This window comes from Pteronotus mesoamericanus, unplaced genomic scaffold (genome assembly GCF_021234165.1).
Source record: "Pteronotus mesoamericanus isolate MK-2021 breed Mesoamerican mustached bat unplaced genomic scaffold, CSHL_Meso_final contig_20, whole genome shotgun sequence".
NCBI lineage: Eukaryota > Metazoa > Chordata > Mammalia > Chiroptera > Mormoopidae > Pteronotus > Pteronotus mesoamericanus.
Window position 1 is genome coordinate 23,292,602 of NW_026555085.1, and position 27,466 is coordinate 23,320,067.

Below are 27,466 nucleotides of genomic sequence, written 5' to 3' on the forward strand. Positions count from 1 at the left end.
TAGTCCACAGGCATACTATGCTTCTCCTAAAGTAAACTGCACTTAAGAGGCTTAGTCAGGAGTCATATCAATGGAATGAGTTTACATTAAAATAATATTGACAATGTTTATCAACAAACTAATCAGACTGATGCAGGAAAAACCATTAAAAAAAATTAGATTCGTCCTGGCTGGTGTGGCACAGTGGATTGAGTACTGGCTTGGAACCAAATGGTCACCGGTTGATTCCAGGTCAGGGCACATGCCTGGGTTGCAGGCCAGATCCCCAGTAGGGGGCGGGCAACAGGCAACCACACATTGATGTTTCTCTCCCTTTCTCCCTCCCTTCCCCTCTCTCTAAAAGTAAAGAAAATCTTAAACAACACTGTTAGATTCAAATCACTCTATGACAAAGAGTACTCCTATTCATCTTTTATGTAATTATATTAGGTACAGACCTTTCAGCTGTCAATACATGCCGATAATTCTGTAAGAATGAGTTTTAGGATAATTTTAATCAGATCCAAAAAGGAAATTTTAACATAATCAGAATGGCTTTAAAAGTTTATTTCATTCATGGGAAAACTCAGAGAAAATTTGATCAGTGATAAGCGATATAATTGCACAAAAAAACGAGGTAAAGTTTTTTACTTTAATATTTTGTTATGGTTCCGCTTATAAATCTAAGAGCCAAAAAGCCCAATTTGTTAATCAAAATGTTGATCAAATTAAGTAAATACAAAAGCTATTTATTATGGAGAACATACTAAATCTGAGTATAGTCATGAATTGTGTCCTCATGAAGAAAAAAAAGCCAAAAAACATTGAATTATACCTTCAGCATGAAAAATTTTCAAATCTAACCAGTAAATTTGCTGGTATTATGGCTCTTAATTATGTTTTTCTTTGCTCTGCAGACTATAATGAAACTACATCTTAGCTACATAAGTAGCTGCTGAATGCTAAGTAATGTGTACAATGTTAGGAACTCATATTTTTTTCCATTTCTATTGTGAAGCATAAACTTAAGCTCAAAAAGATAAAAAGTACTGCCCACTATTTTAATAAAAACATCATATTCACATGTTCTTTTCTGCAAGAGATAAAGGTGTTTTAAAAATTTATGAATATACTTTAGGCCAGTGGTTTTCAACTGGTGTGTCACAAGAATTTTTAAAACATGCAATACCTGACTATTTAGTCAGGGGCACTGACCTCTTTTCCTTTAAATTGTCAAATAAAAAAAATAACAGCAGCCAACAAACCAATAGCCACCTGATGCGAATGAATCAAAATTATACCTATTTGTTCTGTCAGGTCAGCAAAAAATACATTTCTTGGTGTACCTCAGAATGTTTCATGTGTTCCGTGAGATGAAAAAGTTTGAAAATCAATGCTTTAAGCAATCTGTTCGCTCTAAGCAATTATAGGTACAATGAAACAATTGAAAAATAAGGCATTCAGGTTAATCACTGCTTAAAAAACAAATGGTTAAGCAAAACCCCACCCACTGATTAGAGGAATGCAGGTATGTACTTTATCACCATATGTAAAGCTACAGAAAGTGATATTCACTATTATATAACCAACACTAGTATAGGAAATAAATCAAATACATCCCCACATTGTAAGCAGTGCCTGGTATATTATTCAGAATGCATGCAAGTATTTACATTTAAAAGGGAGAAAATCTGACTACAAATTTAGAGGAACATTTTAATATAGCAACTTAAAATAATGCAGGATGTTTTCTGCTAACAAACAGCAACAAAAACCTAATTGTTATGTTTCATTTCTGGAGGTCTAACCTTGGAATTGGACCATTTTAAGAAAACATAAGTGTCACAGATTATAAAAATGTCTCCAATGATATTCCCCTCACATGTGCTTCTAAAATGCCACTCCCAATCAAGAGGTGGTGTTTTTCCCCCTCCCTTTGAAACTGGGTACCTTTGTAATTGGCTCAACTAATAAATTATAAAAGAATAATGCTATAAAATTTACAAGGCTTGGTTGTAACAGGAGTACCACTTTTCCCTGCCTCTTGAAATACTCACCTTTTCAGTTCCAAGTCCCTTTTTTATTTTTTTATTTTTTGTCTAACCCTAGAGTGCTGTGAGCAAGTCCACACGCAACCCATACAGAGAGACCACGTGAAGAGGCTCTGAGAACACATGAGCTAAAGGAGGTGCCCAGCAGCCCTCGGGTTCCCAGGCCTCCTGGCCTCTGCTACTCCAGCTCTGACCACCTTCCCTGAGAAACATCTCGCCGGGGTACCCAATGGAGCCAGTCCTCAGTTCTCGATCCAATGAGACCATAAGCACAAACGTTATTAAGCCACTAAATTTTGGAATTATTTTTTATGTAGACAATCAAATGAACTGGCATTAATTTTGAACTAACATACATGTGCACATGCATTACACACACATACAGCTAGAATATTCTCCACAAACTACATAGTCAATGAAAAAAACAGACTTACAGAAGCAATCTAAAGAGTCTATGGTTCATTCCATTAAATGTTGGGAACAAAATAAGGTGGAAAATATTGTATTCTTATTTTCTATTTTCTGAGGAGCTAGTACATTTTTCTTTGTGGATATAGCTCTCATAGAATAACTTTATCCCCATTTAACTTTCAATAACCATCTAAGGTAATTGACTGAAGAACTTGGTATCTTTATTTCTCCTCTGAGACCAAATTTTGAACATAGCAATTATTATGTGACATGTAACAAATTCAACATGCTCAGATAAATTGAAAAATAAAACAAACCTAGTATATTTAGAAACTACAGCTAAAAAGAATATACCCTTAAACTTATTTAATATAAACTTTTTGACAAGGAAGCAGCACTAGTGTGTGCTCCCAAACTACCAATTCAGGAGAAAAGAAAAAGAACGGGAAACTTCATCAATGATCAGTCTGGGTGAATTGAACTGCTCGTTTCTAATGCTAACTATCATACTTAAACAGATAATTCTACTATAAAAATAATATGTGGAAGGCATAAGGGGACCAAATATGACTGGGATTAAATGAGGGTCAATCTTAAGTGTGTAGTGGAAAAGCGTACTATACTGAGAACTGAGCATTCAAAATCAATCTCCTTCGAAGGGAACGTAGCTTAAATCTTACTCCCCTTTCAGCCCACTCTCCCACTCTCCCTCTCCCTGACCTAGCTGAATAAAAGGAATCCTATAACTCTATAAAACGGGAACTGCGGTTTTGGTAAATTTCACCAGGATTCTCTTTGGGGAGATGGCCCAGGCCAACTCATCTGGGGTATAATGAATGAGGCTTGTACTGGAACACTTCCCAGATGATAAAATCACCCTGCCAATTAACTGTGCCTCATAAGCAAAAGAATTTGGGGGCTCCGTGTGTCTGTATGGGCAGGCACATTCATTCTCTCTCTCTCTCTTTCTCTCTCCCTCTCTCTCTCTCTCACTTTCACACACACTCTCTCTCTCTCCTTCTTCCTCTCTCCCACACAAAATCAACATCTCCACTAACCCTCTTCCTTGCCTTTTCTCCACACACCTTTCCCCCTCAAAAAGAACAGGGCCAGGAATAGAAGCCAGGAGGAAATTCAGTAGCAGAAGCTCAGCCTCCTGCATCTCATCAATGTAAATCTGAATCTTAAACTTCAATCCAGTAAACGTGTTTTCATTACCAATAAAGAATTAATTGCAACACACAGTAAAAGGAGAGAAGGGAAAAGTTTACACATTCCTTCTTGCTTATATTGTACTTGGGCCATATTTTTAAGTGTTAGACTGATTTGTAAATAATTGTCACAGACTTTTATGTATATTTATTTTTACTTTTACAGAGAAAATCTATTTCTAGCCCATGATGACATGTCAAGATTTGTGACTCACCCATTCCAATAGTTAAAAATTAATTAAATAGGGAGTAAATATTTATAACTAAGACTTTGCATATGACATACATGAACATACAGTATTGTATATATTTAATATATTCTTATTCTTCAATGAATGATGTTTAATCATTCCTGTGAATGAAAGTGCTTAAAGCCAAATGACTAAATTAAGGATGCATATAAAACTCTAGTTCACTTTCTAAATTATTGTATTTATAATGATTTAAATGGCTTACTACTAAGAGCCACATTCCTAAGTTGCAGTAAACCTATTTTTACAAACATGTTTTCTTTCTGCCGTTATGGTTATTTGTTCCATTCAAGTAGGGAGCTATCTGGACGCAGTGTAAATGTTCTTGTAAGTCATTCTAAGGAAAACTTTTTCTAGATAAGTTGTAAAGAACATATTCTTTTTTCAATGGCAGGTATTTTATCATCTCTGGCCATTTAGATTATAGGTGTGGGATCCTGTTTTATATGGCACCCTGCTACCATGGGACTTTTCTTTAGCTGATTTAGTTAGAAAGCCACTGCCAAACAAAACAGTAGGAGGGAAACTATAAAAAAGCTATAAAACACTAAAAAAAGAAGTGAACAGGCAGCACTCTAAACATAAACTATAAGACTAGTCTCATGACCTAGGTTTCACAGAAAGAATTAGAAGATGCAGAGAATTTACAGAATACCAATTGATGACCACATTCAGTCTTTAGAAGTAGAAGTTACTTCAGACAATTACAATAAGCTGTTGTTTATTGTTCTGTCATAAATCTCAGACATTATTTTAATTTAGATAGTCTGATGTCATAAGAGTTTCTTCAGCACTGGAAGAGAATGATATAGCATTTAAAAAGAGAAATTAACGTTATAAAATAGTCCCGCTGACTTTAGGTCTTTTTCGTTAGCATAAAACCAATGAATTCAGCAGAATTACACAATGAGATAACCTGCAGCTACAACCATAAAAAGTGCTTTGCTTAGGCAAGCCCAATCATTTCTAAAACATAAATACAACTATGAAAAATAAAATTGCAAAAATGGAACTTTCTCAGTATTGCCCTTTGACAAACACTTTGATGTGCTATGCATTCAGTTGGCCAAAAAGTCTGTTACTTTTTTTTTGGTAAAATAGCAAACACATTTTTCATTGTTACCAATAACTTTATTGATTTGGATATTTTGAATATGTTGGCTCTCTCCTGTTATTGGCTGCTAGGGGTTAGAGGCCAGGGGTGCTGCTAAACATCTTCTAATGTATAAGACAGCCCCACAGCACAGAATTATTTGGCCAAAATGTCAACAGTGCCAAGAAACTTCACAAACTGCTTTTGACACATACAAACAGTCACAGCACCTTCTCCATACACTGCTCAAATCTTCTTTTGCATTTCAGTTGAGTTTTTACCATTCTTGAAATAATAAAAGATAATACACAGAAATTTGGCATATTTTCTTCCATCTTCAATATTAAAATAGCTGCACAAAGATTTACCAATTTGGATAAGTTTTTTTTTAAATGCACGCTGATATAGAGCTGTCACAATATAATCTAACAAAATTGTTTCAAATGAACTTAAAGAAAACTAAGCACTATTAAAGCCATTGTACAGAAAAAATGTAGCAGACTTTTTGGCCAACCCAATAGTAAGTAACCAGTATAATTTAAGAATATGACTCTCATATGTCTTTGGTTCAAACATAGTGTTCTTCCATAAAAAGTGATTTACTGGAAACACTTTTTGGGGAGGGTTTACAATGCATGTAACCAGACGAGTATTAAAAGTGAAATATAGGGCATATTCTTTAGTATTTGAAAGATCAGTATCTTTAATTATTGAGATTGGGCCCAATCAAATATTTAAACTAAATACATATTTTAATCTTTAAGAAAAGGCTGTTTATCAAAGAGAAGGCAGTTGACTCCTGTGTAGCCCAGGCTAAGTCAGCCAGTCCGTCCATCAGCCAGGCATTTCTTACTGAGCACTGGTTGAGGTTCAGGTGCTCTGGGCTCTGGGCAGTCACGCACAGGGACAGAGTCACCTGCCTTTCTGCCCTGAACCTCCCACACTGCAGGCATCACGGCTGGATTCCCAAGGTTTAAAGAGGTTAAGCTGTTTACTCAAGCTCTCAGTGAAATGTGCACAGAACACAGCACCAGAGGTGCATGCACCTCGCCACAGCTGTCCTCAAGAGCTATGAGGGGAATTATGCCATTTATTCCATGATACTTGGAGCCTAGGAAGAGCTCATTAAATCTCAATAGGTTAAGTCCTAAATTCACCTCAGGACCAAGTGCAGAATAAATCATATTATTTTATGGTCCCATCACATGTATCTACTTAACGTGAGGCCAGAAGTCATTTTCCGAGTACTGCTCACAGAGGGACTGCCTTCCCTTTTGTTAGGTCCATCTTTTCTCTTAACTAGTTTTGCAAGAAGTCTGGCCCTCTAGAAGGTATTCTTTCCTTTTCCTTCTAAATGTCACGGGGTGTGTCCTAGGTCAGTCTGAAAAAATAACCTATGAATCAATTTCCAGTACTGTGCAATCATAAATGTGACCATAAGCACAGTAGTAAAGGAGAATACTTGGTAGGCAGTTTTACAAAACTATTGCGGAAATAAAAGTATCTTGAAGAGGCCTAGTAACATATAACATCTAAAGGATAACTTGATTGGTCACCAATTAAGATTACCATAAACTGTTCTCTCTTAACCCTTCCTCTAAAATTATACCACACTATCCAGTGTCTCTCCAACAATAATAAAATATATGAAATGAGCACTGACTGAATCAAATGCAGAAGCGATTTCATGAAGACATAAAGATGATAAAAGGGTCTCACATTCTCTTACAATTAATAACAGTAAGTAAAATAATAGTAGCTAGCATTTTATAAAATGAAAATATAAAAGAAATATGTACAGTCTTATCAAGCTATTTGTGTCTTCCTAAGAAAAATATTTGTGACCTTCATTACACAGTGCCAAATATGTGACCAAAAGGAAGTACACTTGTCCAAACCAAAAAATTGAAAATGATGTTATTTTTTTATGCTGATTGATTCATTATCCATTTCACAATAAATTACTGAGCACCTACTGACTAGGCACCAAGCACTGAGGATATATAACAGGAGAGACACAGTCACTGCCTTCATAAGGCTTATACTACAGGAAGCAGACTGTTGAAAATATTTATAAAAATATTATTGATATAGTGATAATTGGGATGAAGAAAAATTATGGTCTATTGAGGATGAAGAAAAGTAAATCATATTTGAAAACTGAAATGTGACATATTACTAATACTATTAATCGTATTGTGGTTTCTTTTGCTTCCAATGCCTTGCGATTAACAAGCTTTAATGATCTAAGCCTTTTTACATCATCGTGTTATAAGTTTAGAGCAATGCAGACTGAGATGTACATAAGCAAGTACTGATAAAGTGCTATAAAGCTAAATAGGCAGGACATGTAAATGAAAATCAAAAAGCAATTTGGCTTGGCAGGGCTTCAGGAAAATGAAGTAGGAAAATACAGTTAAGACTGGAAAGGGAAAAAAAGTACCAAGTATAGAAAGCCTTGAATACCAGGCTGAAGTTCCCAGACTTTTTCAATGATGAGAAGGTAACCTCTAAGGAATATAGGAGTTTGAGAAGGCTGATATTTCTGGGAGATTATTTTAGAATCAATGGGAAAATATATAAGGAAAATAAAAAGAGAAACAGTGCTTATGGATATCATTTAAGGGACTATCATAGTAATTAATCAATTAAGGGTGTGGACTACTAATGTATCAATGAGACTGAAGAGATAAGTATATGCTGTATAAGGAATTTGAATTTTTATGAGTCAGTAACTGACTATATATAGGATACAACCCATTGAGCATTCAAGTCTGAGATTCCAAATGGAACAGTTGAGCTACTAGCAAAAAGTAGGATAGATGATAATGAGTCTGATTTTGGACCTGCTGATCTGAGGTGCTGGCCATCCATCTAGCTGAAGCTTATCAGAGAGGGGAGGGCTAGAAACACAGATTTTTCATTCCCTTAGAACTGACTATTAATGTTGGAAAACTAGGCAAAAAGAGCATAGGCAGAGACAGTTATTGAAGGCAGAATCTCAGAGGAACCTTCAACTTAGTGGAGGGGATGAGAAGTCAGGGATAAATCTTATCCTCTGCTCATTATGGGACCATATACTCAGGTAGGATTAAAACGGAGTTCTTAGTAACTTTTTAGGACTTAATTGATATATTTCGTCACAGGGGTTTTTCTTTAATTTTTTCTCAGTGCGTGGGCTAAAATTTTGTAAGAACATAGCAAATTAGTAATTATATCACAATGTATATCACACTGTTTTCTAAACCTTCGCAAAGCTGAATTAAGGATCCAGATAAGGAATCATGGCTGTACATACCTGTGGTACCCATCTGGAAGACACAAAGCTGGTCACTTCTATTACAGACAACCCAGTTTGGGAAAGTTGGTTGATAAATTCAATTTTTATATCTGTAGGAACTATAACCTATGAAAACATTAAAAGATATTTTATAACTAATTTGTAGAGGGCCTATTGAAGTATAAACAGAAAATGACTTCCTAACCAAAAGCAAATCCTAGTTCAGATTTATAAATTTAACTAACAATTGAGAACAAGTAATAGTATAGCATGTGGAATCCATATCAGCCTTTAAAAATCTGAATATTAACATTTAATTTAGCATTTAAAATAAGCGGTTTAAAATTGATATCAATCTACCTTTTCATTCTGCAACCCATCCCTAGGTCCAACTTCTACTACTTTAACATACTCAGGAAGTCCGGGGAACTGGGATGATTCCTGTAGTGGAAAACACAAGGCAAGAACAACAGATAACCATCAGATCATCAAACTTATGGATCTGAAAAGTCAAGCAATTATAACTTATACATTAAATTCTCACCACAGGAAGGTAAAATGGTAAGAAATCAATACAATAAAATACTATAATCCAAATACCAAGTATATATTATGGCAACACAAGGTTATTTTTTCTCTTGAAACTTAATGATAATCAGCATAATTATAACTATAATAAAATTCAAAGATTAATTTCTAAGATATAACTGGAAGTGGTAATTTACTCAGGATCTAAAGAGCAAATCTGTTGAGTAATTCTACATGTGATGATAAACTAACCATTGTTAGAGTTCATTAAAAATTAGATCTTTGTATTAACAGACTTCTACCAAGCAGAGTCATGCAAGATGCTGCCCTCTATACCTTGTACTTGAGGAATGTGGATTTGGTTTTCTGGCTTGTGCTCAGAAAGCTGATACTAGAAATGAAGGTATCCATTTTATTTCTTCTCTGCATCACACAGCATAACCAGCACCTAAACACAGCTTCTAGAAAGACAGGACCCCCATCCCAGTAGGATTTAACCCTCGATATCCCACTGGAAACAGCCAAGTTCCAGCCCAACATTACACCCTGTTACCTTTATGCCAAATCTGAAATGGAATGAGGGTCTGGACTCTGTAACCGGTGTCCCTAAAATACTGTAAGTTCTATGGACATACCATATTTAGAAGGACACTAGTTTAAAACAGGAAAACTAGAAACAGCCTTTCTGAACTTCATATTGCAGTTAAAAATAGAAGTAGGCTACATCTTTTCAGACACTACAAACACAACCTCCTGGTATCTCTGAGCGAAGTTAAGTCTGGGTAAGTCATTATCAAGTTCTTCAAATGGATAGCTGATGGAATCAACCCAGATCAGCAGGGCCGGTACTTCAAGGTTTTGTGTCTTGTCTTTCATCAGGGGTGATAAATGTAGTTTGAACAGTTTATAGTATTTCACCCTGTCTTTGTAACAAGGACACGCTCTGGTAAGGGGACGGTTTTGAATGCAAGACTCGGTTTGTTTCTATGACATAGAAAAATGCTCACTGGCTCTTTTGGAGTCCAAAGCTGTTATTTGGTTTTATTAGCATCCTATTCTAACTTACTCAGTGGAAGAACCCAGATGGTTCCTGTTACAATGTTTACATACTACTCCGCAATTTCCATGAAATTGGGCAATTCAGTAAGCAAAAATTAACCAAGAAGAAAGGAGTACTCTCATGCTGCATCTTCTGAGCAGACCACAACTCACACAGTTAGCCCGGGAGGGTGGAGGGCAGACAGGGAAGCATGGCCATCCTGAGCGATAGGCTCCATTTCGAGGGCGCTCGTGAAAATCAGGCCTCATTTACAGAGTGGTCATAATTTCAACCAGGCAACAAAGGACAAGCATGGCAGGGGAAAGTGCTGTGAATAAAGAGAAGCTCACTCCTATCTCTTACTACCTCCGGTCCTAAGACTACAAAAATGAAAAAAACAAAACGAAACCAGGCAATCTTGAACCAAGTGGTCTCATTATCACTGATTGTATCCTGAAACTGCATTTGCAACAGCAGTTAGCTTGGAGCATACATGGATGAAGGGTACTTCTTGATGAAACAGCTGAGTTTATCCAAAAAGAAAAGGAAAATATGTTTTTTAAGCCAATAACAATACACTGAGTACAATTAAAGAGTTTGAGACTTTCCCATGCATCACTGTAGCCATCAGAAGAAACAAGCAATCTAAAGAAATGATAGACCAATTATTGCCATTTCTGTCAAAGCAGAATATGTGTTCCCTTAACATTATTTTAGATTTCTTCTGGAATCGAAGGCTACTATTATGTCTTTTCAGGCATGGGTACATACTAACTCTACATGAATACCTAAGAAATAAGAAGAAAGTTAGAATATGTTCAGTAATTCAAAGAGTAATAAGTCCCTCTTTTTAACAGCAAATATAAATAAATATCACAAAAGTCGATGAACACACACTTGATGAATATGTGTGATGTGAGAGCTCTCTCTCAGTGATCTTTATTCTCCCCATGGACATACCAACTCTGTATTGACTTTTCTAAGGAGCTTCAGCTATACATAAACAATGCCTGCTGGCCATATCCACCTAAATGTTGTACAAGCACACAGAATTTAATGTTTCAAAACTGATCTCATTTTTTTCCCACCTCACACCTGTCCTCAGACATTCTCCTACCACATGCCATTTTTAACTTCACTCTTACCACTGATGTCTCATTGGTCCATTTGTTACTGATTTTAACTTGGCAAATACCCAGCACCCATCACAATGCATGACCCTTAGAGTGTGCTCAATAATTACTTGTTATTGTATTAGTGAATCTCTTCTGTCATGGCTTCATTAAAATTGTCATTTTTTTCCCTCATCCAGCCTGTTGTTACAGCTTTAAAAGTATTCTCCCTTAATCTCCCTTTTTCAACATTAAAATCCTTCAGCATTTGCCAGTCACCTTCAGAGAGACCAAGCTAAGGTAAAAGATGACTCATGACTAGACTGTTATCGTCTACCACACTCTATTTCATGCAGCCTATGATTTTAACAATGTTAGAGACCCATCTTGCTCACTTTTCATGTCTGTTGGTTGGAAACACCACCTATCTGTGGAAAAGGACCGAACTGTGTTTCTCCCCTAAGGGTAATGTTTGAACAAGTTCTACTCAATGAAAACGAACGTGAATGACATGTACCACTTTTAAGCTTGACCCTGAAACTATCCCATGCACATTCCTCAACATTCTTTTCCCTTCAGTCAGCTTGATGCAGGTGAGTATGGCAAACTTGGAAGCTAATAAAGACCAAAAAAATTGAAGGAGCCTAATCCCTGAATCACAGTTTAAATAAGGATTTTATGCCAAGAAGAAGAAATTATTTTGTACATTGAATGGAAAAAAATAAACATCACCTATTTCAGACCACTGAGATGAGAGGTGTATCTTTTATAGCTTCTGACTGTGAAGAGTGAAGAGTCTGAAATTTTGCTCTACATGCAAGCTAACAAGTGAGCTTGCCATGGATGCTAACAGAAGGCACAGACTCCTGGGTCAGAGAAGAAGGGAAAAAAAACCCAAAACTTATTACTAACAAAAAATAACAGTAGCTATCGAATGAATGTGATTATTCCTCAAACCCTAACTCAGACAGAAAGAAGCAAGGTGGGGCATATGATGCATGCACAAGCAATTGGCTGCATTGCAGGAAAGGAACTCCCACCATAGAGAACCTGAACCTTTACTAATGTACAGTAATTATCTCTTTCCTTGGCAACAGAGGCAGACGCTATGTTTTTACACCTGACCATGAGCATTCTTGCCTTTTCATTCAAAGGAAGGCACTATCTCTATTGTCCAAGGCTTTAAGCACACTTACTCGTTGTTCCAGAAGGGTATTTCTATCATTCAGAGTTGTTCCTCATACAAAAATCCTAGAAAAGAAAGTCTGGAAGAAAGGCAATCACACCTCCATTACAAGACATATAGACATGGCATCCTTGGAGAATTATTTTCCAGTAACACCTACTACTTATTTTTACACCATCTCTGTGTATGACAAATTTTTCTGATAGTAAATCACTCTGTTGGTCCCTCTGATTACTCTAATGAACAAAGGTTAGTACCAAATCTGTTCAATTGATCTCATAACACATTTGATTATAGCTACTCTCAACAGAACTCCAACTAGCAAAATAAGGCCAACCTTCAGTACTGATTTCAGCCTTGCTCCCTTCTCCCAATGGTCCTGGACCCAAACAGCTGAATACTAATGTTTACTTTACACCTATTTTATGATAGTGGATATGTTGTCATAATCGGTACTATAGTTTCTTGAGCAGCAATGGTGGTCATCAGCTGATGGAGACTTATTCAGCAGTTTAATTACGGTGGGCCTCATCAGAGTATAGGCCTCAGATGATTCGACCAGCAGTTTTGAACTCATAGCCCCTCCCCTCAAAGTGTCTTTAATCTGTTGGTCTGTAAATTTCCAAATGGCAGATACATAAGCTACACCACTGACTACAACCCAAGAGTCAGTAACAATATGGGAATGGCCTGGAGTTCTGCTGAGTAGAGTGATCACGTACATTTTCAGTTCTGCACAGCTGTTGCAGTGGTTGTACAACCACAGCAGCCCAGCGGACATTATCAGGTTTCAGCTTAACCAAAACATCATCCAACCAGGCCCCAGCATTAGGGAAAGCACTGTGAACAGAGGGGTCCCACTGAGCCAGTACCTTTGTTTCTGGCATCAGAGTAGCTAGGAAAGGACAACTGCTACTTTTTGTATGTAAAGCTGAGACTGCACTGGGGACAGGCTGACCAGTTTCTTGAGTACAAACTTCCTTCTGATTAGTGAAGTCTGTTGAAATTGTCTTACCTTGTTAATCACTGAGTCCAAATTGACTCCCCCTTTCCCAACAGAAATAAAAAAAACAGAGAATCACAAGGTCCCCATTAGTCAGGTGTCCAGTTTCAGTAAGAGCTCAATGATAAGCTTACAGCTGATTTTCAAAAGGTACCTGGTAGCTGTATCGGGGCAGCAGGGGGCCCACATCCCCAAGCAGCACTGATGGGTGGAAGCTGCCTGACTTTGTCAGAAGCTCCGATTTGCAAAATCTCCAGTCACAGAGACTTCTAGCTGAAAGAGGTCAGAAGGACTTGGGGACCACCAAAGGTATGTTCACTACACAATATGCAGCTCTTCCTAATTGAGATGATTCCCTCTGACACTTGTGAGATGTATAATTACAACCATATCACACATCAATTTTTACTACACATTCAGCTGCGGAAGAAAAACAGTACACTGAATTGACCCCAAAGGCACCCCCCGCCCCGAAGGCTACTTTGGCTGTCCTTTCCCACTGTGAACACTGCCCAAACCCCATCAGCTGCATCAGATCTCCCACCTCCAGAGGTCTGAGTAGGGTGATGACTTGATGCTTTGATTCCACAGAGCCATAAAAGTTTGAGTCCTTGCTCTCTCCAAAGTTCTCCAGCATGCTCAAATGAATGATCTCGATGAACCAAAAATCACTTTCCTTAAAGTAGTAGTTGAATAAAGAAGATTGGCAATCAGAGACACAGAGGGAGAAATCAGCTCCAAATCAGTAAGGAAGGCCCATTTATTTTCAACATCAGGTGGCATAGCAGCTGCTCACCAGCTTCATCAAACGGACTTGGCAATGTTTTGGTTCCACACAAAGTCCTGTATTGAAAGTCAGAATCATCATTAATGACACCATTCATTTTAACCTTGGGAACCCCTGGACTTCGCATCTGTAGCTGCACTGTTTTCCACTGGGATAATGGGGTTTGTTCCATCTGGCCAACACGGGCTTAACTTGCACATAATTCATGATCATGAGAACATCTCTTACATCTTCATCCAGTTACACTATAATGGCTAAGGGAGTTTGCAAGATAACAAGGCTGACTATAAAATTTACATACAATTCTTTAGCCCCTTTCTCATTTGCCAGTGGGTTGCCTTCCAGGATTATAAACACAAACAGGGGCAACAGAACCCTCATATTAACACTTGACTCATCTATGGTTCCTCACAGGAGCGAGTCTGTCCCAGTGAAGGGTCCGCAAGAGGGCCAAAGTTCCTGTATGGCAGGCAGGACTCAGAGCAAACAAACAAATAAACAAACAAACAAAACATCTTACAGACCTTTAGCTGCCATCTCCAACTGTATCTAAGTTTGACATGAAAGACTGCAGGACAAGCTAAGCTGTTACAGAAACCCAGTTATTGCTACTCCTCCTGAGCAAGCACTACATATCCTACCACCTCATCTCAACAGCCCAACCAATGTCCTTATGATTCATTCACCTGGCTTCTTCCCATAAATGTGGCCAAGTTTCTTCCTTCTACACTCTTAATAACTGTTGATGGAAAGAGGGAAGAGAGCCTTCAACCCACACAGGACTCATCTTTGTACTTGTTGTTAAAATGAGTGGACACAAAGCTGCCTACCAGGTTGCTAAGTAAGCTCACCTGCCCTGAGGAGAGTTAGCACAACTAGGGCACCGCACGGGCTTTGAACCAACTTCCCAGAAACCAGAATCATCCCAATACCTCATATTAACAGGCAATAAATTAGAGGAGCATTTATTGCTCAACTGACTAATATTTGGTCAACATGTTTGTTACTAATTCCCATGGACTTTTCTCAAATCCTTTTAATACACCTGAAAATTCCTCATTCTTCCTCTTTCAGAAAGTCATGTCTTCTTTAGCTTCATCTACATCAACACAACTGTCAAAACCTGTAAAGGGCTAAGATTTTATTCTATATGCTAAGTAACCCTTTCACAGTTTTATGGATGCTGGCAGAAGATATGTGACTTCTGAATCAGAGACAAAAGCATTTATTATTCACCTTAATAGCAGGAGCCAGAGCATCAACATTTTCTTGCACCTGTTCCCTGAACATTACAGGAGCTGTTCTTGGGGAACCTGAATACTTCATAATGGTCAGTAAGGACAACTGCCCTTTCCTCCAGAAGAGAGCATTATCTCTATCTTCCAAGGCCATTTGCTAGAAAAACACCTTAAAAAGGTACTTCCAAAGAAAGGTAATCAGTGCCTTGCTAGTAAGACATGCAGAGATATGAGAGATCCATGAAGACTTGTTTCTCAACACTGTTATTACTCAAGTAATATTAAGTTATTGTCCACAACCAAAACTCCTATTCATTACCTAAGATTCAATTTGTCATCTACTCATGGAAAATATTTCTGACCTCCCCAGACAGAATTAAGCACTTTAATTAATATGATACCATAACACTTTGTAGAAACCTATTTTAAAATATATCCATAATTACTTCTTTGCCTGTCTGTACCCTGTTTTCCATTATGAACCTTAAGAATTACCAGAATGGATACACACCAATCACTTGGTCACTGTATGTTATATTAATGAATAAAAGAATGAAGAAATTCACATCTAAAACTTAGAAAAGTAATGTTGACCTTTCATTTAGTTATCACACATTAGCCAGTATTATTATAGCTATTAAATATATGGAAATAAAATAAACAAACAAAAACTCTGCCCACACAAGCTTATATTTCTTATCCTCTGAATATATAAGAATTTATCAATGACTTGTAAGTTTCCAGGAATTGAGTTTAAAAACATTGTCTGCAGAAGTTAGCAATATCATCCCTAAACAGGCCTATAGTCTAAATTTATTTTTATGGCATTAAAAGACCTATGTTACTGAATTCAGTACATCCTGCTTAATGTGGGGCAGTGTATGATACCGGTGAAAAACAAAAGATGTATCATACAGAATGAGGGTTTCGAAAAGCCGTTATATGGGTGAGTGCATCACATTTGGAATCAGATTTCTAATGGTTCACTTTCATAGAGAAACAACAAAAGCAATACTACCTTGCATGTATATGTTGCTTTATTATTCCAAAGCACTTTTCTATCTACATTTCATCTGTGAAGCTACCCTGTGAGGTAGGCAGAACTGAAAGAGATTAAATGACTTTCTAAGGTTACCCAACTAAGTTCCCTGGCTCCTATTCGAGTTTTCTTTAGGATGAGATTAAATACAATGCCAAATATTGAGCTTCAGTTGAAAAAAATAATAATGAACCATTCTTTCATGTAAGAAAGTAAATGTGCTGCTTTATTCACATTTTTCAATCTTACATAAAATTAAATGGAAGGCATATTTGATGGGGATTCCTCTGAAATCTATGTGTTTATATAACATATGGTATTATATTATAGGTTTTATATATTATATAACATGTGCACATACATACATACTTTTGCAGCAGTCATAATAGTTGGCTTCTATACATACAATCAGCCCTTCCTGATGGTGACAGATAGGAGTACTTATTATTCAATCGACAAGTACTGCTTTTTTCCCTAGGAAAATAACACTATCCACAGTAGAAATTTCTGGACAGATTGTTACATGTTCCACTCCATTTCTTAAGGAGTAATTTTATGTGTAAATAGTCTGTATGTATATTGAAATATCCTGTTTCATAGCCAGTATTCCCATGGAGAACTGCTATCAATAACCGAATCAAATGCTCCCACTACACAGATGAAGTTTGAATCAGGAAATTGTGTGATTTTCTTTGAAATTAAATTGGACTTTTTAAGGGGGCATTAGATGTCAACTTTTCCAAAAGAATCTAATTTTGTCATCTCTTCTGAAATATGCACATGGCGCATTTTGTGGTAATGTTAAACTCTCCACATTCTGATATTTGTTATTTCTTAGATATTAATTTCTCTTTTAACAAAACACAGGCAGAAACCCATAAAGCATTATCACTAATGAAGTAGACATCCACAGGAACCTCGGTCCTCTGGAGCAATCTAAAGACAGTTCTCTCCCTTGGGTGCCTTTCGGGGATGAAGGGCTGAATCAACAAAGCTGGTATTTGAAACCTTTCTTTCAGAATATCCATGTCCTAAGGTTGATTCAAAGGCAAGCTCTGGCAGTTTAAGAAGAATGTATTTATAACGAAGTAAAAAGAAAATTTTAATGTACTGTTAAGTCATCTTAAACTCTATGAACAATACATTTTAATTGACTAAATCAAAAGGTAAAGGAAGGCAACCGCTTACTTTTCAACAATTTTTGGTCAGCCAGAAGGAAAAGTAACATACGTGCAGTACTTTGTTCCCAACTGCTTTCAGGAAACATTTTAACAGAGATTAAAAATATGCTCTAAAAATGTGAACAGGCCTCTGTGTGAATGTCTGTCCTTGGCATTTGATGGAAAAATTAGTGCTGGATGTCAGTGTAGATATAGAGCATAATTAAATATTAATTCCTTCTGGAAATATGTAAGTCTTGCGAACACTTAGATAAAGAGGAGTTACAAACAAGCATATAAATATTAGATTAGGGCATCTTCTGTAATAAATGAAATGGAATGGAATGATGAACAATATAAGATTTCAATTTATTAGAATAAATGAGGCCCTTAATACATGCACCAGATAAATGCCATTTCTAGGAGTGTCTTGAGCAATAAATGCATACATATGCATTTAACAGGCATCCATTAATTAATGTTTTTATACAAAAGCATAACCGTATTGAAAATAAAATAGTGTATTAGGACTGAAAATAGACATGTTAAAAGATTATGTGAACAGTTTATGGAACATGGACAGTAATAAAATAATAGAAACAAAACTGAAGTGAGATGAAGAACAGGTAAGGAGAAATGAAAAAATGAAGAATAGTAATTTTTAGTGCAAAAAATCCAATAAACAATTCAATAAAAGCATTAAAATACATTAAAAAGAATTCAAAAAAGAAAAATTCCTATGCATTCACAGAGCATGAGATCCATGTAGTTATACTTCTTTAAATGGTGGCTGTTACATTATTTAGTTTTAATAAATACAATTATTTATTCTTGTATTCATAGAAATTTAAGAAACTAAAATAAACCTTGTGAAAAAAATAGCCAAAACGACCTATAGGTATTTCATTACTATTATTATCATTACTACTGTATTAAAGTTGAGAGATAGCAACAAGTGTTAATTAAAAAATCAAAAGAAGAAGTTTGACTTGAAATAATTTAAGTATGGAAAGTTTTCTTATCCTCAGTGTCTTCACTAACAATAGTTTTTGAAACCACTAAGATTGTTTTGCCTTTTACAAATACAGAAGCAGTCAAATTGATGGAAAAAATATATACATAGTTGGAAAAGCTGAATCTCCCAGGATAAAATGTGATCTGTCATTTAATATACCAAGTTTCATCAGGAAAATATTTTTTAGAATAAGTTTCTGAAAGCAGTGTTTTAAAATAGAAAATTCAACTAACTATATTAAGCTTTTATATAAGAAGCATGACCTCATAGCCACAAAGTTTAAGAAAACTGTTAGAATATATAATTTTGTCAGAGTTTTAGAGTACATACTCCCAAGATAATATAGCAGTGCCATTGCTGAGGGAGCTCAGCTTTGTATTAGCGAAAGAGCCACAATTCATTGTTTTAAATAGTTATTTAAATTTGGGTTGTTATTATTATGAACAAAAGCAATTACATTGTTTACATGGCTCATTAGTTATGCCAGATCAATTGTATAACAATGGCAAATCGGGAAATCATATCAGAGATGGGTTATGAGCTTTCTGCTTTATAATACTCCTACGTACAATGAGACTACTCGCCCAGCCACAGAACCCACTCAAACTTTAAATAAAATTTTTCAGATCTCAGTGAAGTCCCTCTATCAAAACAATTCCTTATATAATATGTATTTTCTGATTGGCAAAAATAAGTTGAAATGCCTGGCTAAGTATTTGCTTGGTTACAGATATATTCCAAAAATTCTTATAATAACAAAACAAATTATTAATTTATCATATCTTATATTGTATTACATATAAACAGTTTTTGATATGTTTTAGGAACGAAATGTTGTGTCCTAAAGATAGCAGAGTAAGAGGTGGATAGAAACACGACGCTATGTTAGTCCAGTTACATGAAATCTATACCTTTAGAAATTTTGATGTCTATTACTAATGGACTATAGTGGGTGTTTTGGTATGCCGCTACATTTTCCCTTTCAGGAATGAGACACTCCCAGACTCTGGAGTTTTGGCAGCTGATAGTATTTCACTGAGCCCTTTTTCATGAATGGCCCTTACCTAAAGAAAACCACCATACTCAATGTCAGGTCTCTTCTCTGTGACCATCCAATGAGGGGTTGATGCAGGAACATAAAAGCCCAACCCCTTTGCTTCAAGGTAGGACAACTCCGAAAGGCCATGCCTGCTCCAGGGAGCCCTGTGGGATTGACAGAGTTTGTATCCTGGTCCCAGCTCTCCCTCTGCCTAGTCCTGCCTCATTTCCGCACAAGCATGAAATCAACAGCAACAACTTCCTACATGCAAATCTTTATCGGAGAATGTTTCCTGGGAACCAGACCTAAGAAAATTGGTACCAGAAGTAAGCTGAGGAAGAAGTCTCTAAAATAGGATTTCTAAGCAAGATTACTCACTGGTTATTTTTCAGTTAGTTCTCATTCTTGGAAAAATGTGAGATATTAATACTCTTTAATAATCTGTAGCAGTGTAATTGTTAGAAGATTCACTAGTTCTCAATCAGGGTACTTTTCCCTGTAGGGGACATTTGGTCATGTCTGGAGACATTTTTGGTTGTCACACTGAGTACTTCTAGCCCCTCATGGGCAGACATCAGGAATACTGCTACAGGGAAGGCATCCACAATCAAAGAATTAGCAACCCAACATGTCAACAGTGATGTGATTCAGGCCCCCTGATCTATACAATTGAAATAAACCCAAAACATAGTTAACCAGTTAGTTGAGATTAGCTGCCTCAGTAAAAGTTCCCTTGGCTAGTTTACAAAACAAAAACCAACTGCCTGAAGAAAAAGCCAGATTCCTATAGGGAAGATCCTGTACTACTTTGACCATTATATGTAGTAATTCATTAATGTTTCCGCAAAGGAACCTGCAGCTATTTATTTGAGTAAATGTACACTATGTTGGGCAAAGGGTACTACCAAACATTTCAGGCTCGTTGACACAAGGTCCAAGTTAACACTGATACATGGAGATCCAAAATGGTACTATATACTATTTGACACTGTCAGAATGGGGAATACGGGGAGGGAGCACATTAATGGAGTTATGTGCCTCTGTCTCCCCATGGTCATTTCCCAGTATGTGAGTGTAATTGGAATAGACATATTTGGTAGTTGGAACAGCCTCTGTAGCATATTTTTTCCTTGACCTATGATATAAGAATTATCACAGTAGTGAAGGGCAAGTGGAAGCTTCTGGAACTGTTTATTCCTCCTACTCAGCCAAGACAGTTGAGGGAGGGAAGCTGGGAGGAAAGGAGGAAAAGAAAGAACGGGAAAAAAAGAAAAAAGATAATTAAAAAAAGTAACCCGGGAGAAGTGGGGCAAATGGCAGAGATTATCATTCTTGAATATCTAAAGCAAAGCTGTCCAACCTTTTGGCATCCCTGGGCCATACTGGAAGAAGATGAGTTGTCTTGGGCCACACATTAAATATACAAACAGTAATGAAAACAAAAAAAAAATCTCATAATGGTTTAAATAAAGTTACAAGTTTGTGTTGGGCCTCATTCATAGTCATCCTGGGCCGCATGCTGGACACCCCTGAAAGGGTGTAGGGGTGATGGCCCCAACATATACCTGCTTTATTTTCAGCTTTATTGAAGTTTAACAAATAAAACTGTAAGATATTTAAAGTATACAATGTGATCATTTGACACATTGTGAAAGGATTCTGCCACTCAGTCAATACAACATCACCTCACATACTTACCCTTTTCTTGGTAAGAATATTTAATTAAGTTCTACTCTCTTAGCAAATTTCGATGATACGATATGAGGTCTGTGTGCAAAAAGTCCAGCCATTGTAAATATGACAAGAAAGGTTTCTGTGACATAGATGTAACCTGGTCGCCAAGGAGAGTGGACTGGAATGCACATGTGTGAACAATGATGGTTTCACTATACTAGTTAATAGGGGCAGTAGACACCACTGACTGAGCATGTGTACTGTGTGACTGTCACATTCAAAATGACTGAGTAGAACAACAAATTTGCATCAAATTTTGTGCTAGGCTTGCACACTCCTCTGCAGAAACTATTTGGATGATTCACAAGGCTGCAGCTATGGGCAACTGGTGATTGGCAGCTCCATCATGACAAAGAGCCTGTTCATGCATCACATCTTGTGTAGAGTGTTTGGAAAAACATCAAACATCAGCCCTGCTACAGGCCATATTTAATGCCCTGTGACTTCTGGCTTTTCTCAAAATTAAAATCGCCTTTTAAAGGGAAGAGATATCAGACCGTTGATGAGATTCAGGAAAATATGACGGGGCGGCTGATGGCAATTGGGAAAACAGGGTAAGGTCCCAGATGCCTACTTTGAAGGGGACTGAGGCGTCATTGTCCTATGTACAATGTGTCTTGTATCTTCTTCAAGAAATGTCTCTATTTCTCGTAGTAAATGGCTGGATATTTTCTGGACAGGCCTTGTGTAGTGTTACCAGCTATAATCACCATGTTATACATTATACACTAGATCCTCGGCCTTTATTTATCTTATAACTGAAAGTGTGTACTCTATTACCAATCTCTTCCTATTTCCTCCATCCTCTATCCCCTGGCAACCACTTTTCTATTCCCTGATAACCCTACTTTAATCAGCACAATGAGGAAAATGTTAAGATTTTGAAGGTTGACAATGCACTACCACAACCTCAACCCCAACTGTTGTTTTTGTGCTTCTGTGCTAGTTGTGGTAACTTTGGAAAAGCTAATTAAAACTGTCTCAAATGTGCGTGTGCATCTTTACAGAAATCTCTCTCTCTATATATGTGTGTATATACATATATTATATATATGTGTCTGTGTATATATGTACATATTATATATGTTTCTTATAAAGATTAAATAAGACCGTGAATATAAAAATTTCAGCACACTGTTCAGTGAGGAGTTAATAATTAATGTTTGTTGTTTGCCTTTCTTAAGGGTAACCTGAAAAAGTTTTTTTGATAATACTTTGAAAGAAGCATAGCTTAAAATTATTCCATTTATCATTTTAAAATATACCTACTTGTTTAAAATTTGCAATGAAAGGAATCATTGTTGATAGCAGAGCAGATTACCTTACACAGTTCTTGCCACAATCAAAATAATACATGGAAATTATTCAAGGTCTTTCAGTAAGGAGCTCAAAACACTTTGGAGACATTATCCCATTCCGAAGCCTGCCAACAATTTTATCCACCTCCAGTGCTGACACCATCAACTCCACCCATCCTGTTCCACTTGGCAATGTCAACCTCAGTTTGAACCTCCGAGAGGCAACAGAGGGGCACTCACTTCATCAAGAGGGTAAATAAGAGCTCGTATTCAAAACTTGGCTGAATAATGCCATAAATGAACACAGGAGTCACAGCTATTTACTTGTGGGAAACATTTTTATGGAAAAAATATGAACTTGAAAGGCCAATTAAATGCATTAATAATTCTGATTGGTATCACATGCTCAGAGACAAGAGTATCCAAAAAGCCCTATATCCTCTTCACAAGCTTTCACCCCACGGAGCTTCCTATCAACTTCAGAGAGCAGCTTTGGGGTATACATCTAGTGAAATACAAAGCTTGTTGATGAGGGGTTAGACATTCACACCACACCATAAAATTTAAGTTGACCCACACCCTTGAGCAAAAGAGACAAGAGACTTCACAATGCCTTAAAGTAACTCAGTTACTCATTTTGTCATCATTCTTGAAGAACGCTGATTAACCTAACTGCTGTTACAGGTAATAAAATGAAAAAGCTTCTTGACCTCAAATCTATCAGAAGTTTCAGACACCACGTCATTTGGGGCACTAAAAATATAACAACAATGAAATATACTGAGACAATTTTGAAAACTGGTGCTTATGCACAGGGCCCCTTTGAGGAATGAAGCCCAGGGCAGGGGCCCCGCTAACCCAGGCCTAAGAGGGGTTCTGTGTACAATTGAGACTTAGTTCATTCCTCTGCAAACTGTCTTCCTGCAGGCTTCCCCGTCTCAGCAAATGGCATATACTTCTTCCACACTGCTGCTGAAGACTGAAAAATTGTGTCCCCGCCAAGCAAATTCATATGTTGAAACCTTCTCCTCAGTATGGCAGTATTAGGCAGGGCCTTAGGGAGGTGATTAGGTCATGAGAATAGAGTCCTCAGGAATGAGACCAGTGTCCTTATAAGAGGCACTAGAGCTCACTCTCCACTTCCACCATGTGGGGACACAGTGAAAAGACAACTATCTATGAACCAGGAAGCAGGTTCTCACCAACACTGCATCAGCTAGCACCCTGATTTGGACTTTCCAGCCTCCCGAAGAGACATATATTTCTGTTTTTTATAATCCACCCAATCTATGGTGTTCTATAGCAGCCCCAACTGACTAAAATAACTGCCAAAGTCTACACATGGACTCATCCTTGCCTCTTGCCTTCTTCTTACACCCTGTATCAGGTCAATCAGCGAAACATGTTCTATTTTATTTTTTAATTAAATTTATTGGGGTGGCATTGGTTAATAAGATTACATAGGTTTCAAGTCAACAATGCCATGATATATCACCCGTACATTGCATTGTATGCCCACCACCCAAAATCAGTGCTTCTTTTGTCACCATATATTTGACTCCCTTTACTCTTTACTACCCGCCCACCCCCTCTCCCTTTGGTAACCACCATACTGTTGTCTGTGTCTATGAGTTTTTGTTTGTTTTTCTTGGAGAGGTTGTGGAGAAAAAGGAACCCTCTTTCACTGCTGGTGGGAATGAAAACTGGTGCAGCCTCTATGGAAAACAGTATGGAGGTTCCTCAAAATATTAAGGATATAGTTACCATATAACTCAGCAACCCCTCTTCTGGGTACCTACCCCCAAAATTTGAAAACATGTATTCACAAAGATAAATGCACTCCTGTGTGCACTGCAGCATTATTTGTGGTGGCCAAGGCATGGAAACAATCCGTGTCCTTTGACAGATGATTGGATAAAGAAGTTGAGGTATATACATGGAATACTGCTCAGCCATAAGACGAAATACTGCCATTTCCAACAACATGAATAGATCTTGAGAATATCATACTAAACCAATTAAGTCAAACAGAAAAAGTCAAGAACCATATGATTTTACTCGTAAGTGGCATATAAAACTGAAAGCAACACAATTAGTTTCAAAACAATTACCTCTCACCTCAATTACTGCAAGAGCATTCCAAGTGGTCTCTGCTGCCATTTTTGGCACCTACCCTCCAGGGCAACAGCCTTACTAATAATTTTAAACACACATCCAATTATATAATTCCTCGGGTTCAATAGTCTCCCATTTTCCTCGGAGAAAAACTGAAGTTTTTACCTTGGCATTTGAAGCCCTTCACGTTATTGCACCTTTTCACATTTCTGAGCTCCTCTCCCACTCCTCCTTCATTTCTGTTCCAGCCACACTAAACTCCTTGCTGTTCAGTGACCACCTCGGCATTTTGCACTTCCCCCTACTAGAATTTTCTTCTTCCATATATCTCTGTGACTCACTTCTTTTGGATCTCTGCTCTCAAAAAAGCCTATGTAATATTTTAAAATCAGGAACAACAAGACTCCTCCCCCTTAATCTTCATCTTGGTTCTAGAACTCATCACCACCTTGTATGTTATGTGTGTTCCTATTTGTCGTCCATTGTCTGTCTCTTCCCATTAGACAAAGAGCCCTTTGAGGGAACAGACTCTTTTAAATTCACTTCTGTATTCCAGCCCTTAGAACGCAGCCTAGCATATAGGACATGCTCAGTAAATACTTATGAAATAAATAAGTATATGATTCATCCAATCAGAGTTTCCAGAAATTTGTCAAATAATGGAAGATGTTCACACTCACATTATAGTTTTAAAAATTCACTGTATGTAATATTTCCTGAGACTGAGGACAACAATTAGAATCGCATTTGCACACAGATTGCTCAGGGGAAGAATTCAAAAATACTTGGAATGAGAGCTGTATTGTGGTGAGGAAATTTCAACAAAAGGAAGGTTGGCCCAACACCCGGACCACTGCTTTTAAGAACAGAATGCCCTGTGGTCTAATTCAATACATTTGGCTCTGTTATAAAGATTCTCCTGGACAGGGTGGAGTAGAATACACATTTTCCACAGATACTACTGGCTATGATATATCAGGATACTATATGAAAAATCTTGACCCTCGGGATCCAAATATGTACGAGTGCGCTGGAACTGGGGGGTTCCCTAAGTTGGGAGGGGAAGGGCTATGCTAATTGTTATCAGCATCAACTTTTCAAGGGCCCCTGGAATGGTGATAGTTAACAAGCTAAGCTTTCTATTATTCATTCAGTTAGTGAGAACTGGCAAGCAACAGTGAATGGAACAGAAAAAAGGCCCTGTCTTCACGGAGCTTACAAATAATAGGAAAAAATGTACAATATATGGTGATGAGTATGATGAATAAAGAGAAATCAAGAAAAGAAGTAAAAGAAGAATAAGGGGAGTAGGGGACATTTCGTAATGTTCATAAGAAGGTGTGGCCTAAGAACAGAACAGAATGGGAGTCATGGATGGGTGCAGAGATACAGAGGTATTTTGGGAAAGAGTTTTCTAACTGCCTGTGCAATTTTCCTTGACTGACTGGGGGAAATGTGCCTTGTGTGCTAACTGTTTTAGGAAGGGCCAGAAATCCAGTGTTCAATGGAGAAAGGCAGTGAGTAGAATAAAAAGACAGGGACCAGAGGTATAGAGAAGGTCCAGGTAAACACTTGTTCCCAGGCAGATGGAAAGTCATCAGAGCAGAGGAAGGACATGGTCTGATGTATATTTATCCCCTTCATGCTGGTTGCTCTATTGAGAATAGACCTAAGGAGGCCAAGGTTAGGAGGTGACAGCTATAACCCAGGGACCGACAATGGTGGCCTGGATCAGGAGGGTATGCGTAGAGAAGACAAGAGGAGATCTGAGGGTACAGGAACATTTCACCCTGACAAAGTCACTCTCTGACTCCTGGGCTGTGCAGGACAGATGTCAACCTTATGTCCCTACTTTCCCTGGAAGTTTGACAATGTAAAATGCAGAGAGAGTCAGAATACTCATGAGAAGGAAACACTCCCAAATTTAAGGAAAAGGAAAATAAATTGTTCAATGTATTCAAAATCTGTTTCTCCATTAAACTCTTTCCTACCTTCCTCCAGAATGCAACTAAATGTTTTCCACCAAGAAGCTTTCTCACATAAAGTTACATTCAATCACCCAAATGATACCAATATTTATTCTCTCTGTTTTGCTCCCAATCCCCCCAAAAGTAAGACCTCATCTGCAGATACTAATTTATACTAAATAGGCATACACCAAGGTGGGTTTTTTTTTCCAGTTACCAAGCTTTAAAGTAGGTTATGAGCTGCTAAGCAAGAGCACTTGCTTCCTCTGTCTGGCTGCCTGTGACAGCTGACCTCAGGCCAGCCCACGGCAAAAACGACATTCCAGGTCTCCTGGCAGCACCGGTGCACTCCCAGGGGCACCTGCCATTAGCCAGCCTCGCTCTGCTCCTCTCTCACTGACTCCTCACCTGGCTCGGCCTCTAACACAAAGACCTTCCCCAGTCCCAGCTCTAATTAAATGTATGTTTTGTTTCCTTAGGGCTCTGAACCACGTTGATAAGGTTGCTACTGGCTTTATTATACTTTCCTTTCCAGGTGGCCAATTTCATTGCAGAGCCGCTATATCTTGAACCGCAGAGATGTCTCTAATGCTGGGAATGCGAGCAGGCTGGGGAGGGGTGGTCTGGGGCCACAGAATTTCTGATCCTTCTTAAATCACATCATGTGTGTATTTGTTCATTCCCAGTAAGCCAAAAATCTAAACATTTAAATGTTGTCCATATATGAGGGAGTACTGGGCTACTCAGCAAATTGCGGTACAGAGTACAGCTGGTACCCATACTGTACTTAGAAAGGCTTCATATACTTGAAAACTGTGCCTAATCCATTCCACAACCTTCTATTCTCAAGCTGAACAAGTGAACAACAGGAGAGTTAAATAAAAGTTTAACCTGTTGGTGTCATTCTAAAATACTACTCTTGCCTTACTC

General features: G+C 37.6%; 1 protein-coding gene across 1 annotated transcript in view; it reads right to left on the reverse strand.

Moving 5' to 3' along the window:
• The window catches only part of HMGCLL1 (3-hydroxy-3-methylglutaryl-CoA lyase like 1), a 164,922-nt gene that overhangs the window by 116,354 nt on the left and 21,102 nt on the right, over positions 1–27,466 (reverse strand). Inside the window, exons 2-3 of the mRNA XM_054569502.1 lie at positions 8,637–8,717; positions 8,295–8,402 (exon numbers count right to left, since the gene is read on the reverse strand). Of these exons, the coding sequence (XP_054425477.1) occupies positions 8,295–8,402; positions 8,637–8,717 (189 nt within the window). The remainder of the gene's footprint in view (positions 1–8,294; positions 8,403–8,636; positions 8,718–27,466) is intronic.